The following is an 11,024-nucleotide window of genomic DNA, read 5'->3' as shown; positions in this document are numbered from 1 at the left end:
TGACACGTAAAAGCACCCACTACACTCTCTGAGTGGTTGGCGTTAGGAAGGGCATCCAGCTGTAGAAACTCTGCCAAATCAGACTGGAGCCTGGTGTTGCCATCCGGTTTCACCAGTCCTCAGTCAAATCGTCCAACCCATGCTAGCATGGAAAGCGGACGTTAAACGATGATGATGAATATTCACTGCAGGTAGGGCAGCATGCTGGCAGAATTGTTAGCACTCCAGAACAAAATGGATGAAATGCTGCTTAGCATTTTGCCTGGTGTACTAACAATTCTGCCAGCTTGCTGCCCTACCTGCAGTGAATATTAATAATAACATCTTGTTTACATACAAAGACAGCAATTTTGAGTGGGTGGTTGATATATCAATCCCAGTACTTAATTAGTAATTAATTTATCAACTCCAACAGGATGAAAGGCAAAGTTGACCTTGGAATTTGAAAAAAGAATGGAAGTAATGTTGCATAAAGTAAGAAATTGGGCAAAGGAGCTAACAAATTAAAACAATCATAATTTTTGACCAGTACTTCATTTTATCAACTATGAAATAATGTATAACAAATCATGACCTTGACATGATTTGAAATCAGAACTTTAAGAGCTGGAACAGTTACCACAAGACATTTTGTCTGAGATTCTAATGATTGTGCCAATCACCCATCCTAAAAATAGAAGTAATAATCATTTCTATCATAAGCAAACTCTGGAAGAAGAAAAAGCAAAGTTCACCTCAGCAGGATCTGATCTAAGAATGAAAATAGCCAGAACAAATGCTGCAAGGCATTTTGCCTGTTATTCTAACAATTCTGCCAAAACCTTGCAATAATAATAATAATAATAATAATAATAATAATAATAATGGCACAAGGCCAGCAATTTTTTGAGGGGAAGGGCAAGTTGATTACATCCACCCCAGTACATGACTGGTACTTTAGTTTTAACAAAAACAGCATAAGCCAATAAGACAGCTTGTATATGGTTGATTAGCTTGCTAGAAATCTCCCTCAAATCCTACCATTTTTTGAAAACAAAATAAACAAAAAAAGAGAAAGAAAGAATTTGTACAAAGTATTTCAGGTTGAGATAGTCACACATGGAACACCTCTGATTGTAGGTCTAACTCAATTAGGACCAACCTGGAACTAAACAACGACAAAATTATTTCTAACAGAGTTACAAGGCCAGAAATTTAAGGGGAAATCAAATCAAGTACACGACTGGTATTTCGATTTTATCAATCTCGAAAAGATAGAAGACAAAAGTTAACCTTGGTGGGAATTGAACTCGGAATGTAAAGAATTGGAACAAATACTAATGGAATTTTGCCCAACCCTAATGATTCTCTCAATCTACTGTCTTAAACAGCAACACCAACAATTACAACATCATAAGCTGTTCAATAATGGCAAATTTGGAGTTACACAACAACAACACACATACTTATTTCTCACATTGACACATGGCATAAATTTATAAAGAAGGGATAGTGTCAACTGATCCCAAAATGTCCCTGGTATTAATCTTCTTGGTCATTGTAGGAAATGAAGGTAAAGTCAACAACCCCTGTTGAATTTGAATTTGAGGAACATAGAAGAAGGCATTTAGTCCAACAATCTACTGCCCCCAACAACAACAACTATTATTATTGTTATTGCTGTTATTATTATTACAACAAAAATAACTGAGATCAAATAGAAACCTTAGATTATCAAGCAGAAAGACTTTAGATTAAAGACATGTAGGTAGATTACACGTTGTCACACTATGGTGGTAGTGATGTTGATGGTGGTAGTAATGTGTTCGTGGAAAGAGACTTAAAAAAACAAAATAGCAAAGTACAACTTACTCTGGATGTGACAGGACGTATCTGCCCCCGGCTAGTCTTGCGAGGTCGCGGCCGACCTTCTTCAACCAGCATCATGCCCTCACTGTCACTAAGTTCATCATTAGAAGAGCTCTCCTGGTCATTGAATTCTTGAGCTTCATCATCATCAGAATCATTGTCAATATCAGGAGAACGGTCTACAAGTAAAAAAAAAACAAATGACAATAAATAAATAGGTTCCCTTAAAAAAAGAGACAATAATAAACTTATACAGCTTAAAACTAACATATCTACAACAGTACATAGATAAACTGACCAACATCCACTCAAGTAGAGCACAACACATAATACTCCCTCCAGTCTTCAGTCAATTTGTCCATTACTTTCCGCAATCACAGGTGCCTGTGAAAATAGTTATCATCTCTGTTGACTTCTAACTTGCTGTCTATGGCCACAATAGGAGATGAACAGCCCTACAAGCTAACAAAAGACATTTCTCAATTTTACCCTGCTGCTGCTTACTTACAACAATGAGTTATTGCAATTTAGCTCCAGGTCAGTTCCAATCAAATAGACCTTTGATATGTAGGTAGTTGGCTGAAAGGATAGGCATAATCCATACATCTGTCGCTCAAGAATACCTCTAATTTACACTGGAGATCTGTATGGGAGTACACTGTAACAGGTTACAGCAATGATTTATTCTTAACCCTATGGTACCTGTTTATAAGCCTTAGCTTTTGAGAGTTGAGTCATCCCAACAAACTTCTTTTTCATGTTGTGTTTAATTGATGTTTACAATATCCTTTTGGTTTTTGCAAGCCGAAGAGTCTGTTTTTGCTAACCAAAGAGCCAAATGTTGAGCTATGTCCTGCTCAACATTTCATCACCACCACCACCACCACTACTACTACTACTACTTCAATGACGTCTGAGGTCCATAACCGTTTTTCCTCTTTCTCTCATTGCCATGATATTATACTAAACAAAAATTTTTATTCTTCTGCTCCTTACGGCAGAACTGCATCCCTTTGCAGATTTCCTTCAGTCAGAGGAGCATTTGTGTAATAGCATGACTGATTAGACACAACAGCAAAATTGCCTTTAAATCATACACTACCACCTTAGATAACTACATAGAAATAAGTAGGAATGTCACAACTGGAATGCCTTTGATCACATGTCTTCTCAATCAAGGTTGACTTGGATGTAGACAACAATCACCACAACAAAATAAGGATATATGGAATAATGTAGACTTGGAAATATTATGGTTGAAAGACAAACAGAGAGAAGGGATGGCCTTTGTTGGAGTAACTTTGATCATTTATCCTCAAACACGGCTGATCTGGACAAACAATGACAACCAGTAGTAATTCAAACTGAATTTGCACAGGCAAAGCTGTGTGGTTAAAAAGTTTGTTTTGTAGCCATGTGGTCCCAAGTTCAATATTGCTGCTTAACACCTTTAACAAGGGTTCTCCTCTACTAACCATTTTTAACCTTGGGTTAAACAAGATCTTACCATTGAAATTTGGTAGATGGAAATAGTGAGGAAGCCTGCTGTGATTGTGTTTTTTTATCAATGAGATATACACATTGGTAAGAAATCTGATAAACTGGTCATTCAAACAAAAATACCTGATGGTATTTCTTTAACCCAAGTTGCCCAGATACAAAAAATCTATCTATCTATCTATCTATCTACCTACCTACCTATCTATCATATATATCTATATATCTCTATATATATATATATATATGTTTATTTATTTATTTATTTAAGCAGAAATGAATGTTAACTGACAATGTTATGTCTGAAATCAGCATTTCAAAATCACTTTGTAGAAAAGCTATAAAACCATAATTCTCACCATTACCACTCTTCCCACATCATACCCACTCCCTTTTAATGTCTTAAAGACTTCATGCCTACCATAAGAATGTCAAAAGAAGGGAGAAAAAAAACTAAACAAAAACCATTCCATTATCATTACCACAAGTACACTCGGATAGTGTCATAGCAGGCTTTGTCCAGACATTATACTACTTAAAGCACACAGATACACTTGCGCATAAACTCACAAACATACACAAGCATGCATTACTCAACGTTGATGCAGAAAGAATAATAATGATAATAATAATAATAAAAAAAAAGAAAACATATGCAAAAAGAGAAAGGGAGAGTGGGAGATCGATAAGTTAACCCCCGCCACACACACATACACACTTGTCTTTGATGTGCTGCCAAGCAGAATTCTACCAAAGAGCAATGCTTCAGAAGGAAAACTGCCAACAGAAATAGAGATATCTGATGCTGCTTACCAAATAGCTTTCCCCCTGCCCTACCGCTGCAAATGCAGTAATGACAGTAGTGGTGGTGGTGATAAAGAAAGGCAGTGAAGCATGGCTAGCTGGCTAGCCAATCTTCCTCCAATCCTTGCAACTACCATTGTTATTGTCTAGTCCCAACTCAGTTCTGATCAGGTAGTTCCTATAATCAAAAGCATTCCAGCTATGACCATCGCATCTTGTTCTTATGTACAGGAAACCCAGGTTGACATTATACAACGTCCATTTTTTTTTTTTTTAATGGAAAGGTATGATTTGAGGGTGATTTGGTTTCTATTTCAAGCAGGTCAAGTGACCATCTAGAGCAATGGTTCTTAACCTTTTTTATAGCACCCTACCTTTTAAGTAGTTATGTCTAACACCTACCTAAGTGGCAAGTGAGGTATCACAACCAAACTAATTTAACATGGAAGATAATTTATAAATTTTACTCTAAAATTGGATTGTATAAACTTTTAACAGTGAAATGATAAAATGTTGTAAATTTACTCAATACATTTCAAGTTAATGACTTCCCTGAGCTAGAAGAGATCTCATTTCACTTTAATAATCGTTACTAGTTTTATCATGTACAATATAATTAAAGGAAATCAAAGAAGATAAAGATCCCAACACCTTCAAACAAGACCTGGAGAAAGTTTTTCAAGGGATATCAGACAAGCCACCTATACTTGGATACATCTCAGTCAACAACAACTCCCTACTTGAATGGGGCATGATACCACAAAACTTAAAAATAACTTTACTGATCCTGTCAAGTGGTGCTATTAAGTTAGACATAACTCAGGCCAATCTTTGGCTAAAACATATTTAAGTTATCTAAGTTACTACCATACAATTTCAAAATAAGATGATTAAAATCAAAATAAGCAACAAGGATATCCAGAGGTAATGCAGTACGATCGTTTCAAGCAACTCCATTTAATTGAACAATGCAATCATTACATCAATTTAAATGCAGAGCAGTCCTCAGCTGCATAAGGTAAAATTTAGCATGTTCATTATGGTACCTCATCACACCCTAAAGTCCCTTCAACATGCCCAGTGCCCCCTTGTGGGGAGTACTGCCAGCATTGAGAACTTCTGATCTAGAGGCTCCCTAAATGGTTTGACAATGCCATTGTCAGGACAGGCAGCAAGGAAGAATGGAGAGATTACAGGAACACAATAAAAGTACAACAGCCCACTCACCACTACCCTCGCCATAATTTTCATACCACCACATCACCATTACTACTGTAACACATTCACCCTATGACATCACAGTAACACCAGTATTACCATAAACAATGCACTACACTAACCACAGTACCAGTATTATCCTCTTCACTTCTATAATAAGATACCAACCACCACACAACCATCGTTGTATTACAACTACTATGGTCCTGTCTATTTTTTTAACAATAACATTTCCAGCCCACCATTGCCTCAATAACAGTCCACATCAACATGCAACACCATCACCATCACCACTGCAACCAACATATTACTTCAAACCCCAGACCACTATAACACTCCACATCAACACAACACTACCACCATCCCCATAACCAGCTCACTGTCCCAACTGCAGGGCCACCATCACTGCAATAACACAATAACAACACATCACAACACCACCATAAGTAGTAAACTACTCCAACCACCAGACCACCATTTACACAATCAGCATAATACCAACCAAAGGGCAACAATAACAGCAATAACACACCACATCACCAAACACAACACCATCATCATCACCACAATCAGCTAACAACCCCAAACCCAGGACCACAATCACTGCCCCTGCTTCAGTGACTCTCCCACTGCATTATAACACCATAGCATCAACCAACAACAAAACCCGTAGATGGTCACTTGACGTGCTAGAAATAGTAGCGATGTTTCTCTTAGGTCACAGCCAAATGGTTGACAAAAGGACTCACTGAATAATGTGAGCTGAGGTTCCTTGGACATAGGAGGAAAAAGACGAGATGCTCAAGAATGGCATGGTTTCTTGTGTGTAGGGCTGACCTGGAGCTAATCGACATCACCATTATCGATGTCACAGCTAACATACCCAACTATAGTGAACATCATTACAAAACCGCTACTACAGTAACACCCTACCATGTTACAACACCAACATCAATGCTACAACCAATACACTAACTTCACCACAGTACAACCACCACCACCACCACCAACAACAACAACAACCAATGAACTCAACCATAGCAGCAGCAGCAGCACCATCATCATCAGTGCTACTAAGCCAGCCAGCTGTTACATACATAACTACCACATTACTAGCTGCCCTAAGCCATTATCATCAGCTTCACAGTTCAGACATCCTTTCTCACCAACTGTTGTCTTTCTTCCTGAATGAACAATAGCTATGAGGTGTGGTGGTGGTGATGAGGATGTGTAGTGTGATGGTGTCTGTATTAATGGTAACAGTGTAGTTATAAAGTATAAACGTTTCTATGTCTGCATGTGAGCATCTATGTTTTATTGGGTATGCATGAGTGCATGGTTGTTTCCATATGTGTTTTATGTACATATATAGATATACAACAACAATAATTATTATTGCGATTATTATTATCATCATCATCATCATCATCATCATCATTAAGAAGGTTGAAAGTGGTGAGCTGACAGAAATGTTAGCACACTGAGTAAAATGCTTAACAATGTGTCTTTACATTCTGAGTTCAAACTCCACCAACATTAACTTTGCCTTTCTTCGTTTTGGGGTCGATAAAGTAAGTACTACTTGAGCACTGGGGTCAATGTAATCAACTAAACCCCTCCCCTGAAAATGCTGGCCTTGTGCCAAAATCTGAAACCATTATTATTGTTATTATAATTGCGATTATTATTATTATTATGATTAAGGATGTGAGCTGGCAGAGTCGGTAGCAAGCCAGGCAAAATGCTGAGCAGCGATTTGTCTGAGTTTACACTGCGTGTTCAAATTCCACCTTTCATCCTTTCGGGGGTTGATAAATTAAGTACCAGCAAAACACTGGGATCGATGTAATTAACTTGTCCCCTTCTCCATAATTTCAGGCTTTGTGCCTATAGTAGAAAAAATTATTAATAATAATATTAAGGACGAAGGCAGGAAAGCTGGTAGAGTTGTTAGCATGTGGGACAAAATGCTTGGTGGAATTTTGTCCTTATGTTCTGAGTTCAAATTGCACCAAGGTTGACTTAGCCTTTCATCCTTTTGGGGTTGATAAAATAAGTATCAGTTGAGTACTGAGGTCAATATAATCGACCTACCCCTTCCCACCAAATTGCTGGCCTTGTACCAAAATTTTAAACCATTATTATTATTATTATTATTATTATGAGTAGCATAAACAGTAAGACAATTAAGCTAAATACCATTTAGTATTCAAGTTTGATGTTCATATCTCAAAGGTGTCCTTGCAGGGTCAATATAAAAATATCTATCAATCATGTAACTACTGGAGTTAATTGAACTCATCAAATTTATTATCAAAATAATCATCATAATTATTGAAAGATAATTAATTAATTTTGAATAATTTTCTTTAAAATTCATTAAGTTTTTCAAATTTTTGTTATTACTACAAGTTTGAACAAAAATTCTTCCAAGTCCATTTAACTGCCAATGTCGTTAGCATAACGATCAGCCTTTGAAATAAATTTCTAATCTTTGTTTTGTTGGTTAATAATGGAAGGACATCTAAATTTCCAAAATGAGTGTGTGTGTGTGTGTGTGTGTGTGTGTGTGTGTGTGTGTGTGTGTGTGTGTACACAGGTGAACACATAAGTACAAAACAAGGTGGGAAAAGTAGTAATTGAATACCAAACAGAGTAAAATGCTTTTAATAAAGTTTCAAAATTATTACAAAATCTGTTACTCAGAGTTTCAAGTTCCTGTTTGTCAGCCAGTTTCCATCACAACTGTCCGACACATATGAGTGTGAAACTGAGTAACAGATTTTGTGATAATTTTGAAGCTTTAATAGAAGTATATATATATATATATATATATATATATATATATATATATATATACACATACACTATGTGTACACACAACTGAATTTAAATTCAGAACCTTTATTTCTAATGTAAAGTTTCCATCTTAACCATTAGGTTATAATTCAGTAACAGCACAAAATATGTGGAAAAGCATTTTTTAAAAATAAATCAACAGTCGTAAAGAATGCTACTTTAATTCAATTGTACATTAATAAAAAATCAGTTAATTTCTCTCTAGGTTTTCATTTTATTGCAGTTTCAGCTTTATACAATAAAAATAAAGGGAGCAATGTCAAACTGGCTAAAGTATATATTTATTGCCCACAGAAGTACAATACTTAATGCTTGACCACTCAAGATGCTTCAGTTATATATATATACACCAGTAGCTAACTACTGACTTCAAAGGGCTATGATACCCACTAGAATTGATTGGTTGGTTACAGTTCAAAATCAAAGTCAAATTATAAGCTCCTACTTTTATAATACTTTCCATGGAAATTTTGAAAATAGCATGAACTGAAATTGATCATAACACACACTGATATTCAACACATGGCAAATACATTAAAATGGTTTCAGACTTTCAGCCTTAACTACACTATAAAGAGACAGAGCAAAGTTCATCTTTCACACAAGATATTTATTGAAGAGTCTTTCCACAACCTTCTACAATGATTTTCATTTTTATTTCCTCATCGTTGCCAGTGCCCCTGGACTGGCTCTTGTGCGGGTGGCACATAAAATACACCATTTGAGCGTGGCCGTTGCCAGTACTGCCTGACTGGCCTCATGCGGGTGACACGTAAAAGCACCCACTACACTCTCAGAGTGGTTGGCATTAGGAAGGGCATCCAGCTGTAGAAACTCTGCCAAATCAGATTGGAGCCTGGTGTAGCCATCCGGTTTCACCAGTCCTCAGTCAAACCGTCCAACCCATGCTAGCATGGAAAGCGGACGTTAAACGATGATGATGATGATGATGATGATGATGATCACTAGTATTTATTTTAAGTTTTTAAGGATTTTGCCCATGTGGCACTAGTTTTGGCAGGTAAAAAATAAGTCAGATGCTTTTTGAGTGCATCTCATATGTTGAAGTGAAAGTGTCGCCTTAGGATAGAATACCTTTGGAAACTATAATCTTTGTTATACACTTGTCTCTTTTACCTTCAGAGTTGTTATCTATTATTTTATATTGTTATATAAGGCAATTAATAATCGTACCTATGGAAAGAAATCTACCTATAATAATGTTCAGCTATGGTCTGACTATATTGGTAAAGCTTTAACAAATCTTAAATACACTGTACTACAACATCATCATTTTGATATCAAGGAAAAGTGCATAGTTCCAGTGAACCCAAAGTCCCAGTGAACAAATTCTAGTAGCTGCCCAACTGAGCAGTGAATTCTAAAATTCTAAACAGAAAATAAGTCAGAGTGTGTGTGTGTAAATCATTAATTTTAATACAGTATGTCTTTAAATTTGTTTTGTAGTTTAACACTGTGTTTATAATAGATTATGTCCCTGATTTTGTTCCATAGTTATAGTGTTACATACACCATAGCAGAATAATATTGTAAATAAAGAAGAAAAAAAAACGCACTTTAATGGCAGGAAAGACATAGAAAATATATTCAAGGAACCAGTTTGTAAAAATGGATGAATTGATTATCGAGAAATTCTAAATAGTGACGAGAATAGTGTGATGTAATTATCAACAACAAAAAAGCAGAGAATTAAGATCTTGAAATAACAGTTGAAAGCAGAAGGTCAAATATAATAATGAGGCTAATAGAATAAGACTAGTAATGTAACACAAACAATGAGGTGAATTAAATACTGCTAAAATTTATTTAGGAAAGACACTAGGAATTAAAATAGGAAAGGAAGAAAAAAAATGAAAAAAGAGAAAAAATATTGGGGTCATGCTGGATAATATGGATAAAAAGACATAAAAAAATACTGTCTAGGCTCATTTACTAGATGAGAAAGAAAATAATAGAGAGTTGTAAAATGCACCAAAATATTTGATACTGGAAAAGTAATCCAGCAAAGAAAATGTAAGTATTCCCACTGGTAACAGGAAACTTAAACAGAGATGCATGGTTCAAAGAAACAAATTTAGAAGATTCTGACAAAAGATAGTTATATAGATCAGATTCATGTATACAACATAAAGATGTGATTTCTATCCAGAGAAACCAAAACTTGTAAAAATGGTATATCATACCTAACAGTGGAGAAATGTAAACCCATTGGAACAAGATATCAGACAAACCAAAAGCCACAAAGCAAATATGTTATTGCAGAAAGCAGAACAAGTGTTTAAGTTGGTTGTTTAGTCTGAGATCAGTCCTAATTGAGAAGGCTGATTATCAAAGAGTTACCAGAATGACCTATTTCCTATTATTTGAGTAGCCATGAAGCTCCTCTACAGCAAGAAGAATGTTCTGCTCTGGCCCCTTCTCTCAGACTTTAATCCTTCATCTCCTTGCACAAAGCTGCTTCCCTCCCTACTGTAGCCCCACTCAGTCAAAGAGGATCTTACTCTTGGAAGCTGCACGGTAATCTCATTAGGGCTGGTGTCATTGTAAAGTGGTTGGCATCAGGAAAGGCATCCAGCTGGAGAAATCATACCAAAGCAAACAACATGAAAGCATGATGCAGTCCTTAGACCTATTGGATTCTGTAAAGTCATGCAACTCATGACAGTGCCCGACTGACCCTGCTATACAGCGTAGTTGACAAAATCCAAAACAAACAATGCGCATGCGTGAAATTAAAAATATATAATGGTGACAATTTACTCATTGCATCCTGTGTG

At 36.1% G+C, this 11,024-nt stretch overlaps 1 protein-coding gene across 17 annotated transcripts in view; it reads right to left on the bottom strand.

Moving 5' to 3' along the window:
• LOC106879405 (phosphofurin acidic cluster sorting protein 2) overlaps positions 1–11,024 on the bottom strand; it is a 304,160-nt gene that overhangs the window by 139,378 nt on the left and 153,758 nt on the right. For all 17 annotated transcript variants that reach the window (XM_014928957.2, XM_014928950.2, XM_014928951.2 and 14 more), the window contains one exon: positions 1,852–2,027. In XM_014928957.2, coding sequence (XP_014784443.1) covers positions 1,852–2,027 — 176 coding nt within the window. The remainder of the gene's footprint in view (positions 1–1,851; positions 2,028–11,024) is intronic.

Source organism: Octopus bimaculoides, chromosome 11 (genome assembly GCF_001194135.2).
Source record: "Octopus bimaculoides isolate UCB-OBI-ISO-001 chromosome 11, ASM119413v2, whole genome shotgun sequence".
Taxonomy (NCBI): Eukaryota; Metazoa; Mollusca; class Cephalopoda; order Octopoda; family Octopodidae; genus Octopus; species Octopus bimaculoides.
This window is presented reverse-complemented; position numbering and strand designations above follow the sequence as displayed.